The sequence below is a fragment of the Poecile atricapillus genome, chromosome 17 (genome assembly GCF_030490865.1).
Source record: "Poecile atricapillus isolate bPoeAtr1 chromosome 17, bPoeAtr1.hap1, whole genome shotgun sequence".
Taxonomy (NCBI): Eukaryota; Metazoa; Chordata; class Aves; order Passeriformes; family Paridae; genus Poecile; species Poecile atricapillus.
This window is the reverse complement of record NC_081265.1, coordinates 6,350,753-6,372,996: the sequence shown is the minus strand read 5'-3', so window position 1 is coordinate 6,372,996 and position 22,244 is coordinate 6,350,753. Positions and strand designations below refer to the sequence as shown.

Here is a 22,244-nt window from a genome sequence, read left to right as displayed (position 1 = left end):
GGACCCATAGTCACAAGCCCCTTGCTCTCTCCCATGTGCTTTCAAAGCAGGCATCCCTATGGAACAAATCCTAATGGGTCTTTGATCAGGCACCACACTGCAGCTGCCTTCCTTTATGCATGGAAACCCAAGAAAGGTTTGTGGATGTGCAAGGCAGCAGCAAGGGCCGAAGTGTTGGGGTGAGGAGAGATTCACAGTGGATGTGGCAGTGGCTTGCTCTTGAACTAGCCCTGTGTGCAAGGATGGGACTTTGGCTAGTCCATAGCAGTGATAACATTATCCATGGTGAGTAAAGATCACCCATAGTGCTTCCCTAGTGATTCCCACTTAAGGCTCTGGGAGTGCCTGTAGAAAGAAATAGCATTTATTCTCAGTAAGGCGAGGTCATGTTACAGCTTTTATTTTTTGATTGCTTTTGATTTTCTGAATTGGTACAGGCCAGTCTTCATTGCTTTTGCTGAAGGTTGCCCTTGCATTCTTTTATCTGGAAGATCTCACTAAGAGTTGGTAAAGTTCCACTTGCTGCCAAACAGCATCCACTGGCAGACTGGTGACTGCATGTATGATTCCTGAGAGCAGTGAGAGTTTGTTTATGGGCTTTGAGTCTATTCTCTATGGTAGAAAAGGATAATAGCAAAGAACCTCTTCTGAAATTCATTGTGATGTTGTACAAGAAGTCCAAGCAGAAGCTGGAGGGAGAAAAATCTTGGAAGCTTACACGTGGATATCTGCTGCTTACTGCATCTTTGTTCAGCGTCACTGATTCTCCCCAGCCCCTTGGCTTAGGCTGTTACATAGAGCTCCAGGAGCCCCCCGACTGAGTGCATGCGGTAAAACACACCCAGGGGGAGTCCGAAGTTCACGATCACAAACCAGGTGGAGTAGCCATAAAATGACCTTTCCATTCCATTCTCGAAGATAGGGTGAGCCCCAAATGTGGGCATGACCCACAGCTGGAGAGATGTGAGGAAAAGAAACACAAGTCAGAGGATGACAAACTGTCCTCTACTTACACCCTAATCTCAGCACTGGTTCAAGTAGTTGTAGGAATATTTCAGGAGTATCACAGTAGTCTCCTTGCCAGTGAGGAGAAGGAAAACCCATAGTTAGGCTGTTGACTCCTTGCTGTAATTAAAATCCTGTTGAATCCCTGGAAACCTAATGACAGCCCCATTCTGCCCCAGCCTGCTTCATCTTTCTACAGGGTTTTGCTGTTCCCCTGGGCAATGTGTTTTCACTGGATTAAGGCTGCAGCGTTGATTCAAGATCCCAAACCACAGTGTACTTTACTGGGTGAGTTTCAAGCCTGGAGACTCATGTTTACAGAGACTTAATGCTGGTGCTCCACATTTTCTTTCGCGTTTCTCATGAAACACCCTTAATGAGCCTAATGAAGTTTTTCCTAGGGGGTAAAATCTTGGCAAGTAAGGATTTATTAGCTGTTTCCTCCCTGTACCCATGAAACCCAGTAATACTTGACTCTAAGGGTAAAAGAGAGACTTTCTAATTATGAGGGTGGGGTATTAACAGCAAAACCGGTCTTGACTTGCTTCACCACTAGGTTGAAACTTAGTGGGCAAAGGTTTTTTTGTCTGGAATACAAGAGAAAGAGATCATGTCTGTGTCACAGGTTACCATGGCTCAGCCAGAGCTGGGATGGAGCAGAGAGCACAATACTTACTATGATGTTGCACAAAATCAAGAAGAACGAGATCTCCCTCAAGACTCTTCTCTTCCAGCTCAGGTGAGAATAGGTATGGATGTAGGACAAGGAAGCTTTCCGGATCTCCTGTCCCAGCTCCAGCACGCTCACTCGTCTTTGGCTGTGGGCTTCATGATTCTGCTCTTCTTTAGTGTCTTCCTTCTTGCCAGGAGGTGTCTGGCTGTACTCCTGTTTGCTGCTCAGCGTGGTGTCCTCTTCCCCAGGCAGCTCTGCAGCCACCGTGTACTGCCCAGTGTGTCTGGCATGTTTGGCCTCAGTTTCTGCTACAACGCGCCGCCGGTGGAGCCCATCGATGACAAAAACATTTTGGGTGATGTTCTGAAAGATGAGGAGGACAGAGTAGGACAAGTTGAGGCTGTTCAGCAGGTCCCTGGGGTCAGTGGCCACCAGGGCCACAATGGAGAAGTAAGACATGCCAATTTGGCCAAGGGCTGCCCCCATCAGCAGGACCACGTCCAGGCTGCGGGTTGGGTTCTTCAGCGTGTCCAGCTCCCTTTTTTCCAAGGCATGGATGATTGTCCCAATCACGGCGCCAACACTCATCAGGGGCAGGAGCACAATATAGTAGGAATAGTAGATCACAAAGACCTGGCGGCTGGGGACCAAGCTGGTGGCCTGGATCTGGTACATCATGAAGACACAGGCCCCTATGATTACAGCACTGGTGCCCAGCAGTGGCCCAAAGACCACCCCCTGGAGCTTGAATTTGGGCTTGGTGTGCGGGATGTGGTGGTGGCTGATGTGTCTCCCCACGTTCTTCCACATGACATAGAGCACGGAGCAGCAGATCAGGCAGTACTCGGTGTTGAAGGGGTAGAGCAGGATGTAGCCCTTCTGGAAGACTTTGCAGATGGTCGTGTTTGGGCATGTGCACGAGGTAGTCTCGTTGCCTGGAGCATGAGAAGAGGAAGGTGACAATTAAGAGGGAGATGGCCTGGATGTCATGGCTGTCTTTGGGAGTTTCTTGTGTGCAGGCACAATATGTGTGTCTGTGCCTCAGAAGCAGGGATCAGCAGGAAGTTAAATGGCTACTACTCAGTCATAAAGGATGTGAGGTTTCAGAATAACACTGTTTAGCTAATGTCTTTTCCCACCCATAATCACCACCACAGGTGCTGGACTCCTCTTCCTTCACAACAAAGCCTTCTCTGTTTCTACCCCTGGAATATTAGATTCCCCTTTATTCCTCTGTATCCTCAGAAAGAAGACCACAGCAGTCACATGAACCTCTTCTAGTCTAGCAATCTTGTGCTTGCAGTTAATAGGAAAAAGCAAGAAAAAAATTCTAATTTATGGTGGGCTTTTCCATTTCTAGCCCTCAGTTTCAAGGTTTCATTGCAGATCCCCTCCCTCCAGGTGAAGATCTTCTTCCCTTGCAGCCCATTTCCTTAAGACAACCTCCAATAATAGGGAAATTGCAGCATTTGGGGGAACTGGAGATATCTGAATCACTGAGACCCAGAGGCTGCCCAGAGAAGTGTGCCAGCACCAAGCCTGACAGAGTTCAGAAAGTGTTTGGCCAATACTCTGGGGCACATGGTGGAATATTTGGGGACAGTCTTGTACAGGGCCAAGAACTGGACTTGATGATTCTTGTGGGTCCCTTCCAACTTAGTATATTCTGTGATTCTGTGATTCTGTGAAATGTTGTTTCCCTAGAAGTCATCTGTGTCAGCCTAACACCAATGGGGATGTGAAGGAGCCTTGCCTGCGAATCGCTGCTCCACCTCGCGCAGCTGAGACTCGATCTCCATGTGCAGGGTGTCGTTGGTCACGGCCAGGAGCCAGACGAGAAGGTTGGTGGCTATGGTCAGCATCAGCCCACACCTGGGAGGAGACACAGGACTTGTACAATGTTTGGAGATGGTTCATGGCCAGTGTGTCCTTCCCCTCTTGCTGGCCCATGCACAGGTTTGAACACACATGGGGTGTTCAGGCCTGATCTGCCTGAGGCCTGTAGGGTGTGGCTTTGCACAAACACAGCTGAGCACATTCCCACTTGCCATTTCCAAAGGAGCAGGGCAGGCAATGCCTGGTGAAGCTGGCCTAAGCTGAGACACCTCCCAGTGATAGGAATGGGGAGACCACCTTCTCCCATCCTCCATCCTGTGAGCTGGTCCCTGAGACAGGCAGCAGGAAGATGTTTGGGAGGAAGGAACAAGCTTTGCAGAGCTCCAAGGCACAAAGGAAAACTGAAGGGAGCTGGTGAGCTCAGGTCAGGGGAGGGAGGATGAGTCTGAACAAAGCATAGTTTGGTTCTTGTGTGACCCAGAATATAGGGTCTGTGTAGGATCAAACACAGTTCTAGCAGGAATCATAATGGATATCACAGGCAGAAAGGAAAAATTTCTTTAGAGCACTAGAAGACATTTTTTATCCTCGTTTTTTACCTGGTGAAGTTGTGCTGGACTTGAATGCAGTCCTTAGAGTGATGCCACAGAAAGTAAGCCTGCAAGTTGAGAACAGTAACAGCGTGAGCGGGGCAAAGTTGGCAGCTGGCTGCACGCATGGTGGAAAGGGACAGGTAGACAAGAAGATACAGGTTCAAGCAGGAGCAAACCTGCCTCTGTGCAAGGGTGCAGGGACATGTGTGCACCTGCACCCCAGGGCTGAGGCAGGTGCTGGCATCCTTGGGTAAGGGCAGCATTTATATGTGACTGCATTGAATGCCCATCCTGGAGCTCTGTGTTCCTCTGTCCTGTATTTGCTGCTGAGGTGGGAATTAGTTTGCTTTTCAAATACGGCTTTGGGTCTGTAAAAAAGAGGGCTGGTATTGAATAGCAAGGTGAAAATGGTGTAAGATATCTTTGTGTGCAAAGGATTTTGTTGGGCGGATGGATTGGCAAATACAAAGAGGGGCTGAGGCTCAGACTGGTGCAAAGACATCTCTGGCAAAACCTGAAATTTCCTCTCCTCTCTCCTTACTTTGCTTCAATGCAAATTCCTCTGGACCTTGTGGTATGTCAGGTATTTCTAGGGTAATTTTTGAATCTTTCTTCCCTGTCTCTCAACATGGCACACAGGGAGTGCAGGTAGCATTTGAAGTGATGTGTGATGCTTTAATGCTTTCAATGCTCAGGAGAATGCCCCATGTTCATTCACTTTCCCATGTCTCCCAGCTTCCCCCCAACCTGACAGCTCCTAGGAATGGGACAGAGAGAATAAACAAGCTTCCAGAAGGGTGATGTGCAGTACCTGAGTGCAAATAAAAAGGATTCCAATGCTGGGGAACACGATTTCCACCCTAGATTTGCAGTGGATGAGGATTGTGCTGTAGCCAATCTGAAACACTTTCAGGAGGATGCTGCAACTGCCGAACAGCAGCACTGACCCTGGACAAACAGCAAAGGACCAGTAAATAAACACAGACATGTCTGTGGAGCATCTGAGCTTGGCTGGGAACAGGAGACCTTGTGCTTCTTGGATTTGTGTGGAGCTGGAAATCTTTCTCCTGGAATTCTCATGATTTTAGGAGAAGAGGAAATAGGAGAGCCTTATTCTTGAACCTGATTGTGTGCTTTGACTGGTTAAAGGTGTTGGGAAAATGCAAGGTATTTTCTTATCCTTGGATACAAGGTGGGGATAGGGGTTTTGGGCTTCTCTGTACAATCTGGAATGACAGGGGTAAGTTAATTATGGGTGATGCTTTCTGCCTTGTGGGGGAAACCTGAGATGACCACAGGTCTGCTAAGGCTTGTAGCAGCTCCATCTGCAGGAGTTGGGACCCTTTGATTGTTTCTCCCTTTTGCCTTGGACATGTCTCTGCAGCTTTAGGTACTCAAGTACCTTACAGCTTCCTTGAATTTATTGTCCATACTTAGTTAACAAGACAGTGCCTAATTAAAAACTCCATGACAGACCAGAGGCAGGGCTTCTGGGAAAAGGGTAGTTTCTTAAAATGGGGCAAATACAGAAGGGGAAAATCTCCCAGGAAAGCCTGGGTGTCAGTGGGATGTGACTCAATGGATAAGAATCCTCCCCTGGCAACAAGGCTGTGGTGATGTTAAGTGAGGATAATGGTGACATAGGGCCACTGGTGCTCTTGGAGGATAAACACAGTGATTCTCCTCTCACTTTTCAAAGTGCTCCTGCCTAAAACCATTCCTATGGCTTTCCCATGATGCTCAGTTGCCATCCTGGAAAGGGGTTATGCCTGGATTGCTCTTTCTGAAGGGATCTGAGAGTGAAGTTTGACTGTAGGCTGAAGGGAAGCCAAATTTCAGGCTTTCCTGGCTGTTCTGGTTCCACTCCATGGCACCCACCGTGCCCATCAGCCTGACACAAACTGGGAGATTCCCAATGCCCTAACTGCATATCCTATGGCTTCTAGCTCTTCTAGTAACAGGGGACGAGTTGCTTTGCCTTCCAAGTCTTTGGAAGAAGGCAGGAGAGAAGAAATAAAAGCAGAACTTACCCCTAATCCAGATGGCTCCAGCGTGGGAGTCCCGGTAGAGCACCGCGTGTGGCTGCCGGCTGGTGCCCAGCAGGTAGTAAATAATCCAGAACAGGCACAGGACCTTGAGGATGGAGAGCAGGATCCAGACGTCTGCCAGAGTGATGGCCACCTTGTTAAAGATCATGCTGCTGATGAAGGCACTGCCCAGAAACACCACATTCATGGCCAGCAGCCCTGAGAAGAGTTGCCCAGCCTTCTGAGCTTGCCGGTCCCTCTGCTGTACTGAAGAGCAGTGACGGTACAGCCAGAACTTCTCATAGTGGATCTTGGAGGTGTCTGTTGGGGCTGATGCTGACCTGCTCTTGCAGTGATGGCAAGGCCTGGAGACTTTCTTGTCAGACATGGCTCATCTGCCTAGGGGTCACTTGCTGCATTGATAAAAGGGGAGGCTTAAAGGGGAGATGTGCTGAGATGGGAGCTTGTGTGCTGTGCTGTGAAGGCCACTTGTGTGGTGATGTCCCTTCCTTGCTTTGCAGCTACTCCTTCCTTCTCCAGAAGCTGGATGGAGGGGAAAAGGAGATTGGTTTTTAGCCCAGGTTAGGCATTAAAAATTTCCCAGTGGACAGAGTAATTTCAGGGCACAGGGGAAAGGCCCTTCTGCCAAAACCTGTCCAGATACACCAGCATTAAAGTGGGTGTTTGATGTCTCTGTCCTGCCCCACCAGTACTAGGAGCTGCTGGGACCAGAGGTGCTCAAACCATTCCCACCCTCACCTTTCACAGCTTCTCCAGCCCTGAGTTCAGGTTTTCTTCTTTCCCTTTGCTGCCGTAACGATTAGGTGGAAATGAAGAGCAAGCTCAGACCTGCTCTGAAATTCAGAGCTGTTTGATTTTCAGTTGATGAGTCCGACCTCTTCCTTTTGTTTTTGGGCTCTGAGAGTTACAGGCTCCTTGAATGGTCACACAAATTGTTGCAGAATTGGAGAGAATAAACAAAAGATCTGTAAAGTTTGGAATAAGCTTCTGGGAGATCCAAACTCCCACCCAGATGGGCTGAGACTGGGAAACAATTAATATTAATCAATTAATTATAAGAATTAATTAGTACTTGTTTTTTCTTTCTTTTTCCTCTTGTAGCACAAGGCTGTGAGGACTCTGACACAGAGGAGCTGGAGGGACTGGCCCAGGTAGAGTCTGGGAGCTTTTCCATCCACTTCTTGGTAAAATCTAGGTAGGACTGTATTGCTCTTGAGAGGGAAATCTTGCTCACATAAAGCAATCAGGCAAGGTCAGCCTCTCTACAGATTTGGTACATGGAAAGGTGCTTTCATTCCAGGGTGTGGCTCTGGTTGTAGTGAAGAGTGGCTGGAGTGAAATAAAAAGCCCCCTGAGATATGTTTGAGAGTGGGGTGAACCTTAAGCATTCTGTGATAGGTAGTCTTGGGGAGAAATTGTTTGAGGAGGAATTGAAATTTAGTGATTCCCTTCTCTTTTGTGTGTGCACAGAGGTGCTCCCTCTGCCCTTGCCCCTGTGACTCTGAGGTGAGCTGATCCCCTGTTTTTTTTGGCTGGCAGAAGGGATTCAGCGTTTCTCTCTAAGTTGGTGAGTTTAGAGGGTCTATTAGGACAGGATGGACCTCTCCATGGAAGGAGAAGATTAATTTGTGTGTCCCAGGATGAACCCCCAAGCCCTGAGTTCCTTGGCACTTCTCTTGGTGGAGATCGATCCTAAAATCTTCCCCATTTTTCTCCAAAATTCTCCTAACTTGGTAGCAGAGGGGCAAACTCCCTCCTTTCTTCTAGGGCTGTAGCTTCTCTGCTCCAAAGGGAGCTTAGAGGCCACAAAATCAGCAGGAAGCCAAGTGCCCAGAGGGCTCACAGAGGGACCCTTGACCCCGTAGCTGTGCTGTGGGGAGCGGCCAAACGCAACCCTTACCTGCCTGCAGCCTCCTGCTGCCCGAGGAGCCGGCACAGCCTTGGACGCAGCCGATCTCAAACCAGTGGCTGGAATGCTACCAGGACACATGGGAGACTCTGACAGCCCAAGGTGCAGACAGGAGCCGTCAGGGCTGCTCCTCACTAAATGCAGCCTCTGCTCACAGCCCATTGATTTATTTTCTTTCCACCTTATTTACTTTGTGTCTATTATTGTCATTACATTAATTACCCAGTGGGAAGCTCTCAGATCTGCCACAGGCAGCCAATGGGGAGCAGCTCCTTTATGCACCTGCTGGGTTGCCTCACACCAACGGGCTCGGTGCAGGATGTGCCAACTGGTAAAACCACAAACGGTGGTGACTAATTTGTGCCATGGCTCAGGCAGGTGTAGAGCTAATCTCCTGGCTTAAGCTTGTGCTGGGAGTGCTTACCCACACTGCCTTGGCCAAAATCCACTTAAGTTCCACATTCCCTTGTTTTTAGGTAGATCCTAAAATTTTTTTTTCTCACATGTACTATTTCTTTTTGCTTTTATCTAGGGCACAAATCTTACCCAAAAGGTAAAGCTTGCAGTCCACCCCTGCACTGGTGCACAGATAACACCAGTTTGATGCTCTTTTGGCACAAAGGTGCTGCTTTTGAGGATGATAACTACAACCTACTAATTCTGACTTCAAAGTGGGACCCACATGTGCCAGCCCCACAGTCTTGGCCATGTGTGGGCAGGGATGCTTTAGGTCCAAGCTGTGCTGTTCTTGATCCCTCTCCTTTTGCAGGGCAAACTGATTCTGGCTTGGGACTCTGTGGTGAGCTGATGCCCCAGGTTTTGTGGCTGGCAGGAGGGATTCATTGTTTCTGAATTTTGGTGAGTTTAGAGGGTCCATCAGGAGAGGATGGACCTCGCCTTGGAAGGAGAGGACTTATCTGTGTGTCCCAGGATGAACCCCCAAGCCCTGAGGTCCTTACAGCTGGCAAACACATGAGCTGGGAGTTCAGAGCCATGAAATAGTTCCCAAGCAGCTGATTAGGGGCAGGAGTGGGTGGGGGAGCACAGGTTATCGTGTGTGGGGATGTGACGAAAGGGATGGAAAACAAGACTGAAAGGGGCCCATTTCTGCTGGGTGAGAGCACCCGGTGTGTGCTGGTGTAGCCATTGTTTGATGTCTGTGAGCAAAAGGGTCATGTTTAATGTCTGACCAACCCCTTCCACTGCTGTGGTGGAGCCCAGGTGCTGCAGTCTGGGCCAGAGTTCATGAATACCCATGGCTAGATTTGTTCTGCCTTCCCCCAAAGCATCAGCATCTCCAGCCTGTCTGGACAACCTGCTTGGATGCCCTTGCTCCTTGCTTTCATGTTTTGAGATCCCCTGAGTGCAGTTGAGCTCTTTCAGGGACCTGGTTCTTTTCCAGACTCTGTTCCAGAGATCAGCAGGGAACTGGGATCTCCCAAGAGCCATTTGGTGGTCTCTTTGTTTGCCAAAGCCAACTATTTCTGTGCAAGGCATTAACAAACCTGTTCTTTTTCAGTGCTATGATCCTAAATTGGGGTGGCCACACAGAAGTGGGAAATGGAGGCCATGAGTCCAAATGTATCCTAAAGTTTGGCTGAAATTGGAGGTTTTTCCTTCAAAGATGGGTCTGAAATAAAATGCTGGTACCTGCTGTGCTTGAGTAGTTTTGTCAATGGGACTGAGCATCTGTGTTGCAAAGATGAGGCATCCTTCCTAGCCCGACTTGCCCTATCTTGGCTTTGGAGCTGAAATTGAACCCAGAGGAGTTTTATAGCTCTGGGAAACAGGTTAATCCTCCTTATTTGGTCCTTAATTTGAAGAAGAACAGCTGTTTTGCTGGAATGTATTGACACAAGTTTAATTAAGTCATTAAGCAAGCGTGCAGGAGAGGGGCAGGAAAGGAGAAGGTGAGTCCAACTCTCTGGATCGATCACAGAAATGTGACTGCCCTGGAGAAGCTGCCTTTACTCAGAGGTTGGGAGAAAGCTGCTAAACGTTAGGAGCAATGTTTGCCCCTGTGCTATCAGCAGTGTGCTTATTAATGGTGCTATCTGTGCACTGAGCAGTGATAACAGCCAGGCCAGGCTCAGCAGATCTGTAAACAGGGCCTGGGAGGAAGGAGCTCTGTGCTCAGCCACGGAGTTTGCCCAAAGGCCACCCGAGGAACGCGGAGCTCCTCACATCTTGCCGGCCAGCCCACGCCCTTCCTTTGGCGCTGATAACCACAGCGGCGACGTCTCCCTGAGGCTGGGAGTCAGAGACTTCTGGGGTGACTGCAAAGAGCAGCTTCATCCAGCATGATTGAGGGTGAGCTGTGCTGTACTGCCCAGCTCTGTCCCTCCATCCCCTCTGATGGGTTCTGGGGGTATGGCCTGGCTCCACTGGTGAGTGTATCTCTATTTTCCCTGCTGGCTCATGGTACAGGTCTTTCTGACCTCCTGCCAGCACTGAGCTCCTCCTCACTGCTAAGGACCACTGGGAAATGCCTCCTCTGCCACCACCTCCTGACCTGGTTCTCAGCTGGAGTCGATCCTGCTCACAGGCACTTTGTGCTGCAATCCCATCCCTCACAGCCAGCCTTGTGACCTTCTCAATCTATCCACTTTCCATCTACTGCACTGACAGATAATAATTAACTTGGATTCCTCCCATCTCGGACACACCCCAGCAAATCACCCAGATAAATGGTGTTTTGTTTTGTTTTTTTTCCCCCTAATAAAACAAATCTCGCCTTCAAATAACAGATGATTAAGAAGCAGAGGAGGGGATGCAAAACCCAGGTAGGGGTGGGATGATGCCTCAGGCCTGACCCTGGCGATGGCCTTCCCTGCTCTTTTCTGACCCAATGATTCCTGATCTCCTGCTCTTCATCTCTTCCTTCTCTTGCTGCTCTCCCTTGCTGGCTCTGGCACCGTGTCCCTCAGGCTGGGCTCTGAATTGAGATCTTTTTGACATTCACACAGTCTTGAGTCCTGGGACTGGAGCTCCTGAGCTCAACCAGTGCTGAGCTCTTAATCCTGCCAACCCCTGGGGAGTGATTTTTATTTGTGGGATTCATAGTTCCACTAAACCTCGGCAGCACAGCAGGTGCTCAAATTCCTGGGAGACCAAGGTGGATTTTATACCAAAGTGGGTGAATCTGGAAGGATCTGGTGTGGCCCAGGGCAGCCCTCTGCTTTCTTGTAGCTCTTCATTTGCAGTTACTGCCATTTAAACTGTCACCATGAGGCACATCTCTGTCCTGATTCCCCATCCCTTAATGGGAATGGAATCTCTGCTCCATAAGGATGCTCTGGCAGGAGCAGTCAACAAGATGCTGCTGGTGGCCTGAGGGGCCAGCGTTGTTCTCTGCTCTGACAGGCTCTCTGCTCACCCAGCTCTCATGCCTCAGTTTCCCTCCTTCCAGGTGTGGAAGATGGAGCTACCAGCAGTGCTTTTCTGCAGGGATCTGACACAAATGGGGATGTGTTCACAAAGGATCAGGTGTGATCCCTTCCTGTAACTTGGGTACTTTGTGTTTGTGGTGTCCTCCCCTTCCACCAAACCCTCCACCAAGAAGATGCATCCCGCTCTTTAACTGGACTGTGAGGAGCTGAGTCCCAGATCTGAGGAGAAAGGGGCAGTGATGGAACAGCCAGCAGCAGTCAACTGCATCACCTGCCAGAGGGGAAACTCAGCAAAAGGCATGGATTAGTGCACTTAGGATGTGGCAGTGCCTGCTCCAGGGGTGTGCCTGGGTTTGGGTGACATGTCTGGGAGACTGAATGTGCCAGAGAGTTGCCCAGAACATTTGGATGATTCTTCATCAGCCTTGGAGCACATCCCTTTGTACAGTAACTGACCATGAGCTGACACCTTCTGCTATCCTTGAGCACACAAGAGGGTTTACAGTGGAGTTTTCTTAGGGTTTGGATTTTTAGGCTTCTTTTTTTTCTTCTTTTTTGCATATGTGCTCACTTTCCCTCTGGCTATATGTATACATATATATACCCCCCTATATTTATTGTTGGATGTCCTTCCTTTCGTTCCTTCTCACCTCTGGAATTTTTGCCCATTAGCTGTGGGGAAAGCTGATTGCTGGCATTATTGGGTGTTTAGGAAACACGGAGAGTTTGGCTGGGCCCAGGGGGGAAGGGGGGCAGGAGAGAGGGAGGGCAGGGGCAGCTGAGAGCTGGCTGGTTTTCTTCAGCTTCAGAGCAGGACAGGCTCTCAGAGCTGTTGTGGCTGGGAGAAGGGAATTCACCATCACCCAGATGGAGCTGCTGCTTCTCCTTCTCCCCTGTTTGTTGGTGGCCTCGCACCCCCTGTCCTGCTGGGACGTGTGGCAGTGCCAGCCACTGCCGTGGAGCTGCTGATCCACCTCATCCACCAGCCCAGGATCTCAGCTCATCCCTGCTGTTCCAGCTGAGTGTTCCTCAGAGCCCTGCAGGAGCACTGGGACTGACTGCCCGAGGGGGTTTGTGGAGCAAAGCCTCTCCTCCATCCCTTCCTGTCTCAGCTGAGAAAGCTGTCACGGGGTCCCTGGTTCTGATTCGTTGTTAATGCTGTAGTTATTGCTGTTTGTTTGCCTTGTTACACATACTAGTAAAGGACTGTTATTCCTATCCCCAGATCTCTGCCTGAGAGCCCCTTGATTTCAAAATTATAGGAATAGGGAAGGAGGGGATTTACATTTTTCATTCCAAGGCAGGCTCCTGCCCTTCCTAGCAGACACCTGTTGTCCAAACCAGGACATTTGTATACCCCTTTTTTGGTATATAGCTGGGGTTCACTGGCTGTTTTCCAATCTACTGCTTCTCCCAAGGTATGTGTTTGTGGCTGGAGGGCAGCAGAAGAATGCAGCCCTTGGTTGGAAGCCCCTGTCGTCCCTGTGCTTGCAGGAGGGATGATACCTAAAGTTATCCAGGGATCCTTGTGGAGCCTCTGCCATCCCCAGAGCATTTTGGTTTATCCCAACAGGACTACAGTTGGATGTTGTGGTTCCAGCTGACCCACAACCCTGGAGTGGTTGATTTCAGATTATTGCCAGTATCAGAGCTGCTTGAGTTGTTGGGGGGTTCTACTGCCACCCATCCTGAATCTGTTTGGCCCTAGAAGTGTCCCTACGATAGCTATCCAGAAGAAAAGAGCAGTTCAAAGTGTGCCCTGCTTGATCCAGTGCACCCATGCCTGGGAACTTGGGAGCAGGAACCAGCAAGGGCACATAGGAAGAAACCGAGTGTGCCCCCTGGGAGCAGATTCCGTGATTAAAAGTGTTTTCTGCCCCTGTGTGTGCTCAGCAACTTGGGCTCAAACAATGTGTGGAGCTGTAAGTAGGACTGACGTCTACACTGTTTACGTCTCTTTTCTGACTTAATTTCAACTGCGGGAGCCACAGAATAATGAGGCTTTTGTTTTAGGAAAGGTAAGTTTTCTAGAGAAAGATTTTATCTTTACCGGGTTAATGGTAAAAATAGAACCAGGCCTTTGCCAGGTCAGTCGGGCTTGGAAAGACTCTCAGGCTGGAGAAGGGAAGGACTGATCCAAGTGGAGGTGCTGGACCAGTGTGGCCCTCTGAGGGCAGGGGAAATTGGGGTTTCCCCCATGTTCTACCCAGTTCAGAGAAAGGCTGCTGGCAGGCAGGAACACTGGTGTTAGAGCAGCCAGAGACACTAGTCCCTGCTGGTTTGGTGATCTGGGCTTGGAGGGGAAGGTGGCTGGAAACACGTCAACCTGGGCTGTGGGGTGGAAAATTGCATCACTCCATTTCAAGTACCGTGATTTCAATTTATTGTTTTTTCTTTGGAAGATGTGTACACGTCCATAGGTAAAGGCTTGATGATTTCTGCCACCTCTGCGGTGTTTTTTATTGCAACGATAAACCCTGATGGAACAATAAAGCCTTTATTAGAATGCTTAAACCCTGATTTCTCACGATGCAAACAGAGCTCAGCTGTGCCAGTTTGACATGCACCCTCCTGTCCTGGTAGGGAGGGCTTTCTGAGGCTCTGCTTGGATGCTGGGTACAGCAGAGGGGCCCATTTCTACCTCCTGCAGCCCAGGACTCCTGCTCTGAAAGCTCCCTCAGTCATTCAGTGGTTCATGGAGAGCTGCAGGCACCCAGAAATTTGAGTCAGGGCCTCAGGGTCTGGGTTCAAGGCTGTGCTCGAAGCCTCAAAGCATGCACAGGCTTGAGGGTGCAGCACCAGCATCTCTTCAGGTGCTGGAGATCAAATTGGCCACCACATTACATTGATTTCTGTGTCATAGGATCCCTTCAGGAGTTCAGTTACAGTGAAAATCAATAAATAACTTTGCGTACAAAAATGTTCATATATTTAAAAAAAATCATTATGTATTTAAAAACAGAAAAAAAGAAAAAAAGAAAAATCTCTTTATTATCCCCCAGACTGTATTGCCCACATCATCTTTATGATTCTTGAGCCCTGATTCAGGAAATCTGAGAAGAAAGTGTGCTAGAGCAATCCCATATCAGGGCTAGCCCAGGACCACATGCACAGCTCTCCCTCCTTGGGAAGAGGAGGCTGCAGTGATGCTTCCCTGGAGAGGAAGGCAGGAGCTGGCACAGGGAAGGGTTGAGAGGTCCCATACACAAGGGCAATACAGAGAGGAAAGATTAAAACATTTCCCAAAGCCTTTGGTGGTCACCAGTTTGTTTTTCACATCTCTGCAGGGGAGTGATTTCTGACTGGCCGTACCAGGAGGTGAAGTGGTTTTCCTTTCTGTCCTTCCAGGCCTGTGTCAGCCCCTTGCACTCTCCAGCTCTCCCAGTCTGTTCCCAGGGGGCACACCAGGTTTCCAGCTCTCTGTGTGCAGGGAGGCTCCGACTGCCCAAGGGTGCTGAGAAAAGTCTGGAGAGTCCATCAGTGGCATGGAGTGAACAGGCTTTACAGGGAAGGTGAGTCTCTGCATGAACCAAGGGTAATTACCATGATCCCACCCTAGATACCTTCCTTTTTCTTATCTGTTCTCTTTTAAGCTTTAAGAACTTCAGACACACACAGGCACATCCACACACAAGTAGCAAAAATAAAATCTGGACTATGTTTGGATGATCTTCACTGACAGTTCATAAATGCCCCAGCACTGCAAGGGGACATGATTCAGGCAGTGCTGGAGACCCCTGGGGACATCTGGGGAGCCCTGGGGTAGGTAGAGGATGGATTGCTCGAGGAGGATCTCATCTTCCTTGCAAGGGAGCTCTTTAGGACATGATGTAGACCTCCAGCAAACTGGCCACAGCGTGCATTCGGTAGAAGATCCCAAAGGGCAGGCAAATGTCCACGATGGCCGGCCACATGGAGTCACCATAGAAATTCAGTTCTGTGTCATTGTCAAACTGGGGCCGGGCACCGAACGCTGGCATGATCCAGAGCTGTGGGAGGAAATGGGAGAACAGCATTGCAGTGAGAAAGGTGTGTGGTACATCAGGGACCCGCAGCCACAGCTGCTCAGGAAAGGAGCAACCTCCTAGGCCATGAGTTTTGAGAAGAGATGTGCTGCCGTTTCTCAATAAAACCCAGACTTCATGCCAGATATTTGGCACTTTACATCCTTTCTTTAGGAGGTGAAGGGAACAGTTTAATGTAATTTATTGCTTTTCATAAGATATCCCACACATCCACTAATACACAACAAAAATACTGAAACAGATTATTCTCTTGCACCCACCTCTTGTGTCTGATATTCTGGTGATAAGTGACAGGTCTGCTGATGTAGCCTAAGGTGCCTTAACTTAGGACAGTTGCTGTTTCTTTTTTAGGGGACAAGGGAATCAGAATTCTGCATTTATAAATGTAACTAATGTACTTTCTGTACAGCAGAGGCACAGAAAGGACTGTTTTTCCATGGGCCACACCCTTTCCTTCACAGACCCTTCTCCCTTGTGCTAGTAGCCCTCTCCATCCCCCACAAATTCTTCTCCCTGCATGTACTCACTATGATATTGCTCAGCAGCAGGAACATGGAGATCTCCCTCAAGAATTTCCTCCTCCAGTTCATCTTCTTGGGGGCAGTAAGTGACCTCACAAGGTCAGAAGTGTGCGTGGCTTCCGTGCCAGATGCCGCGCCAGTGGCCAAGGCGCTGCCAGTGTCGGGCACCCGCAGGGACACTGCGTTGATGTTTACAAAGGTGAGCCCATAGAGGTCCTTCTGGTGAGACTCATGCTTGTAGTCCTCCTTGGGGGGCTGCCGGTGGAGGCCTTCGATGATGAAGACGTTCTGGAAGGTGTGCTGGGCGATCATTAGGAGGGCGTAGGTGAGGTTGAGCGCGCTGATAGTGTCCCTTGGTGTGCTGGCCACGATGGCCACAATGGAGTAGTAGGAAATGGCATATTGGCCCAAGGCTGCCCCCATCAGCAGGGCCACGTCCAGGGTCCTGGTGGGGTTCTTGTGCCGGTCCATGTCCCTCTTGTCAAACCGGTAGATGACGGAGCCACCGATGCAGACAAGAGACATCAGGCTCAGACAAACAATGTTGAAGATGTAGTACATGGTGAGTGCTTGGCTCTTCTTGCTGGATTCAGTGCTGGAATTTACCTGCACCTCGTACAGGATGAGGACTCCCAAACCACTCACGAGGATGATGAGGCCCAACATGATGCCTACAAAGAAGGTCCTTCGGAACAGCCTGAACTTCAGGCGCTGAATGTGGTGGGAGTGGTGGTCAATGAAGCGTCCAACGTTCTTCCACATGACATAGACCATAGCAGAGGCAAACAGACTGTACTCAATGTTAAAGGGGTACAGCCAAAAGTAGCCATTTTTGAAGATCTGGCAGATTTGGCTGTTGCAATTGCATTCTTCAACTGAGCTGCTTCTCATTCCCACTGAAACAAGATAAAACCAGACAGATGCCATGGTATCAAAACAAGGAACCAACACTTCTCCCTGAAGAACTGGCCGTTTGGGGTCAGTGAAAATCAACACAAAGAATAAAAGAATATGTGACCACTTTGAAAACAAGGATACTTCACCCTCAGCTTTCTTGTGCCCAGGTCGTTTCTTAAAAAGTTAACTGTCAGGTCAAATCTTTCTTTTTCCTTCCCTTATTCAATCCCATCTCATTTGTACAGTGTCTTCCACCTCTCAGACTCCTCTCTGACAGAGGCTAGAAAATGAACATCCAAACTTTGCTTTTAACAAACCAGCCCTGACAAAGGTACCACCAGCTCTAAACAGACCTTCTGAAAAGGGATAAAATCTGACTTGCTGGGGAACAATTTCTACCTGATGGGATCTCTCCCTGGACCAGATGGCTTTGCAAAGAGGCAGATTACCTTTCAGGAGCCATCTGAAGATTTCCTCTGTCATGTTTTTCTTCAACTTTGAATGTGCCTTGTGGACAGATTCGTCTGTCACTGCTGACATCCACACTGCCAGGTTTGTAGTCAGCGTTAGCATCAAACCACACCTGCAGGAGGAGGAGGAGGAGGAGGTTTGTGACATTAAAGCAGTGGCTCTAGGCCATGTTTCTCCCATCCATGGTTTGGTGTGCTCAGAGGGACTGTGGCATTTGCCTGAAGTGGTGCAAGGACTCCGGTGGCCCAGGCTAGAAATCTTGATCCTTTCTTTGCTGCTCTCACTCTCTTCCTATTTTTTGTCCATGCTCATGAGAATTAACATGGTTTGATTCCCATTGTTGCTTTTGAAAGAGCTTCTCAGTAGAGAATAAATGAATAGATCTGAATTCTTCTTCAGTAGATCCAGTCTTGCAAAAGTGGACAAGATCTTATTTTAGCCTGAGGCTTGCCCACTGCATAGTTCTCTTCCCCAGGGAAGAAAAAGTCAACTATGAATCATTATTTAATGATAATTATTTATTTAATACTATCTGCTTTGAGTAATGCTTGTATTCTTGAATTGAATCCCAACCCTGATAGACCCACAGGTCATTAACCACACAGCTGCTTGAGCTGGAATCTAAGTCTAGGTGGAGATGGAGCAGATTTTGTTTTGGATGGCATTAAGGGATTATCCTACCATACCATTACCATATTATTATGGTTACATCTCAGCTGTGTGAGAGAGTACAGAGTGCTTGTGAGGGCCCAAGTCTGCTGGGCCAGTGGGATTCAAGGAGCAGCAGTGCTCACCTGGTAACATTCAGGTGCACGTGGATGCAGTCTTTGGCAGAGACCCACAGGAAATATGTCTGCAGGGGAAAGAAAAGGAGTTGTTATTTCCAGCAAAAAAAGAAAGCAAAGCACATCCCTCTGAAGGAGGGACCTCCCCACAGAGCAGAGAGCAAGCTGGAGCCTCCTTTGCTTGGTCCATCCAGCCTAGTTCATAATGCTGGCCCTCTGCTGGATGCTCTTTCTTTTCTCCCACTGCCATTGCTCTGCCCATGGCCACTCCTTGTTCTGTCTAAATTGTCCTTCTCTGATCTCTTCCCTCCTTGGCATGGTCCCAGAGCAGGGGGTCCTCTGTGTGGGCTCTCAAACTGCAAGATAGCACCTGCCTCAACTGTCCTTCTCCTCTGTTCTTCATGGGAAAGGAGGCCTGGCTGGCTGGGGCTGCTCAGAATTTGTGACAAAAATGTCACGGCGTGGTAACAAATTTAAATCACTGCCTTAGACTGAACTGAGCTGCTTCAGGTGGAAGCTGACGTGGTTGGAGGGAGAAGATGTGGGCTGGGTGGGGGCTGAGTTAAGCCCTTGCATTTGCTGTGGGGGCAGCTGAACTAAATCCAAGAGATCAGAGCTCCTTCCACTGGTGCTTGTGTCTCTCTACTGCTCCCCAAGACAGAGCACAACCATCTCACCTGGACAACTACAAATATTGCCTGCACAATGGGGTAGATGATTTTGATTGCAGACAGGCAGCTGTAGAAACTCGAGTAATATCCTATTTTGAACACATCCATGACAAGGCTGAAAATGGCAAATAGGATCAGGCCTCCTGTTGGGGAACAAAAATATCTGTGGTTGGACAGAGGTGTGCACACATGGGCTAATGCTGATGGATGAGAGGAAGAAGAGGAAATGTTGTCATGAAGAGCCTTTGCTCCTACTACTGTTTTTCCTCACCCAACACCCAAATTATCTTGGCAGCAACAAAATCATACAATAATTTTGGCTGGAAGTGATTTTCAATCAGCCTGGTATGCTGAGGCTAACAGCTCTTGCAAAAGCAGTGGGAAAGATCCTGGTGTAAGTTACTAAGAGCCTTTGTGGATTCAGGGAGACCTGGCAGTGCAGGGACCAGGAGCTGGCCTGCAGCAGGGCATGGTGTCATCAGCAGGAAGAGGATGTGCCCAGATCCTTGCTGCTGCCCTTGTAATAACTGATGCTCCCATGAACTGTCCATCCTGCATCTCTCCTCCAGCCCCAGCACCTACCTCTCAGCCAGATGGGCCCGGCGTGGGAGTCCTTGCCGAGGATGGCACCTGGGCACCGGGAGGTGCCGGCGAGGTAGAAGATGATCCAGATGATGACAATCAGCATCATGACTGTCAGCAGGAAGAAGACATCGTAGTCGTGCACGGCGATCTTCTCGAAAGCCCCACTGCTCACCAGCGTGCAGGCCAGCAGGGCCAAGTGCACGGCCAGCAGGATGGAGAACATGCGGCCGCCCTTTTTCCACACTTCCTTGGAGGCAGGAGTGGAGGGGGACTGGTGGCTGAAAGATGCTATCTGGCTCGAGGCCAGGTTGGCTTTGTTGTCCTTGTGTCCACAGCCCATGCTGGAGTGGGGGTGTCCAAGCTCACTGTCCTTCCGCCCGGGCTCCTCGGTCATGGTTCAACCAAGGCTCTGCCTGAGGGTCAGTGCTGTAGGGAAGAGAAGCCCATGAGTGAGAGGTGCATTTGAAACAGCCCAGGACTTGGCCAAAGCAGGACACGTGATGGACAGGATATATCAGGAACAGGGAAGGCTGAGACAAGGAGCGCAAGAAGACCGATGAGCTCATTTTCAAACTTTCCTTTCCTGGTTCCCTGAAGGCTTTTTTCACTTAAGATGCTCTTGCTCAGGGAGATCTCAGGTCAGTTTAATGAAGCGTGTCTAATTGGTCACACAACATTTATGTGTTTATTGATGCAAGGTTTGGAAAATCACCAAAAAGCACTCGCAGGATCAAATATCCTTGGGCAAACAGGCAGTGTGGTTTAAATTCTAAATGTCAAACACTAAACATTCTGAGAAATTGTTACACTTCCTTCCTGACAAGCAGGCCACCAAAAGGTTAGAAATCTCCGGGAATCTTTGGACCATCACATCATAATTTGTAGCAGTTCCTGCAGGAAGGGTGTGAACTACCTGAGTTGTCACGCCCTCTAAAGCCTGTGCCAAGTTTGGCATTTCATTGATTCTCAGTGAAAAGCCTGAAACAAAGTGAATTAATCATCCAAACAAAGCCATTCCAACCTGTTTTGCCACCTGGGATCCAAATCTCTGGTCCTTCCAGGCTGAGAAGTTTCTCTGTTGCTGCAGCTTGGTCAGTTGAATTTATACCCGTTGGGACGTCTCTGTAATTCATACCATGTCTGGAGTTGACAGCAGGGCTTTGTGGACTTCTCAGAGAAACTCATGTGATCCATTTTGTGCAATAGCTGATTTTGGGGAAGCTGAAAAGAGATGAGGAGATAAGGGTTATTTACCAAGCAAGGGCATGAGTTGACAACACTGCTAATCATGGCATGGACTGCTCGGTCACACGGTCATGGTCACCACAGAGCAAGGCCACCCCACCAAGTCCATCTCCCTACATGCATGAGGTCTCTTCCCTCGAGAGGAGATGGTTTAGGCGATGAACTTACTTTTGGTGATGACTTTGTGCTTGGCTTTCCGCTTAGTGGAGCACAGTAAACATTGTGCCCCACCCTGTGCTATTCAAATCAGTCCACTCCATGCCTCAAAGGTTTTTGAGGAAAAGGAAGAAATTTGCATTTGTACCTGTTCAGTGCCAGTGAGGGTAACTCAATCCTTTCCCACCCATGCTGTCATCAATGAGGAAGGCTTAGCACTAGAGAAGGGCAGGATTTAGGGGTGGGAATTTGTGCTCTCCTTTGCTGACGCACTGCCTTTGATTTTTCAGGGTGGGATCACCTTCCCCTGGACCTCAGGACCTTAACTCCTCTCCTTCCAAGGAGTAACTTGGTCACAAACCACAGGGCAGATATGATTTAAATGTTTGTCTGGTAAGGGGACAGTTTCTGCTCAAGGTCCCTTTACTCAGCTATGTTTTGTGGGGGAGCTCTAGGAGTCTCACGGCAGTTCTGGGTGTATGGGGACAAGTTTTAGTCCTTGAAATGCCTCTTTTGGAAATGTCTCTGCTGCTTTTCCCCTTCAGGGTAAGCACAGAGCTGGGGCCATTCGCTGTGTGTTTACTCAGTCCCATTCCTGCCTGCTTGTGTCCTTGCTGCACTGCAAGGACAGCACCAAACTGAATTGTGTGGGATGGGGCAGGAGAGCTCAGGATCCCCTGTAGAGCCCAGGGAGAGCTCCGTGTGTCCCTCCGTGCTGCCACCAGCTGCACCAGGTCTGCCCTGCCTGGCCTCTGCTGAGCCATAGGGATTCCTTTTGGGGTGAGTGGTTGATCTCTTCTCAGCCTCCAGCCTTTCCCAGGGGAAGCCCAGGCCTCCCAGAAGTAAATCCGAGCTGACAATGATGTTTTGCAGAGGCCAGAAGTTCAGAGGCCCCTCGGGCTAAACATGCTGGTGTACCCTGCCTCTTTTGTCCTTACCAGCCGGCAGTAGAAAACAGAAAATAGAAAAAGAGTGTTTACTGCCTCGGGCAATGCTCCCAGTCCCCCTGGCAGCCACTGCACGTCTACGGCGCAACAAATTTAATTAGCAACAATACAAGAATCATTAAATAACGTCGGTAATGAATTGCAGGCGTTACTGTACTGCTTTTTACCTGCAAGGATCCCAGCAACGAGAACCTCAGAGGCCACTACATCCCATCAGGGCTTGCCCAGGAGGCTGAGCTGGTGCAAACGAACCTGTTGAGGTGAGCAAACCCCACAGGGAGCAGACGCTGGCTCTGATGCACTTCCAGGTGTTCCCGGGCAGCCGGAACGCTGACATGGCATCAGTCACCCAGGGATTAATCACTGCACTTTGCGTGGGTGCACCTGGCACTGCTTTAGGGCCACCCTCCTGTCTAGAGGCTTTTTTTATTTCCCTTACAAAAATAAGCTGCCTTTCTCACTGTTTTAGTTCCTCTCTGCTCATTGCC

The 22,244-nt window shown here is 49.3% G+C and overlaps 2 protein-coding genes across 2 annotated transcripts; both read right to left on the bottom strand.

The window, feature by feature from the left end:
* Positions 1 to 782: 782 nt before the first annotated feature.
* Positions 783 to 7,974, bottom strand: OTOP3 (otopetrin 3). The gene is made up of 7 exons (XM_058852646.1): positions 6,138 to 7,974; positions 4,919 to 5,055; positions 4,114 to 4,172; positions 3,432 to 3,550; positions 1,991 to 2,613; positions 1,682 to 1,888; positions 783 to 953 (listed from the first exon to the last, which is right to left on the bottom strand). Exons 1-7 carry the CDS (start codon positions 6,520 to 6,522, stop codon positions 783 to 785), a joined length of 1,701 nt encoding a protein of 566 aa, XP_058708629.1. The 5' UTR covers positions 6,523 to 7,974.
* Positions 7,975 to 14,469: 6,495 nt separating this feature from the next.
* On the bottom strand, positions 14,470 to 20,992 carry OTOP2 (otopetrin 2). The gene is made up of 8 exons (XM_058852476.1): positions 20,958 to 20,992; positions 20,430 to 20,629; positions 19,406 to 19,834; positions 18,830 to 18,966; positions 18,162 to 18,220; positions 17,346 to 17,479; positions 16,006 to 16,895; positions 14,470 to 15,442 (listed from the first exon to the last, which is right to left on the bottom strand). The coding sequence occupies exons 3-8, from the start codon at positions 19,800 to 19,802 to the stop codon at positions 15,272 to 15,274; spliced, it is 1,788 nt and encodes a 595-aa protein (XP_058708459.1). The 5' UTR covers positions 19,803 to 19,834; positions 20,430 to 20,629; positions 20,958 to 20,992; the 3' UTR covers positions 14,470 to 15,271.
* Positions 20,993 to 22,244: the final 1,252 nt, after the last annotated feature.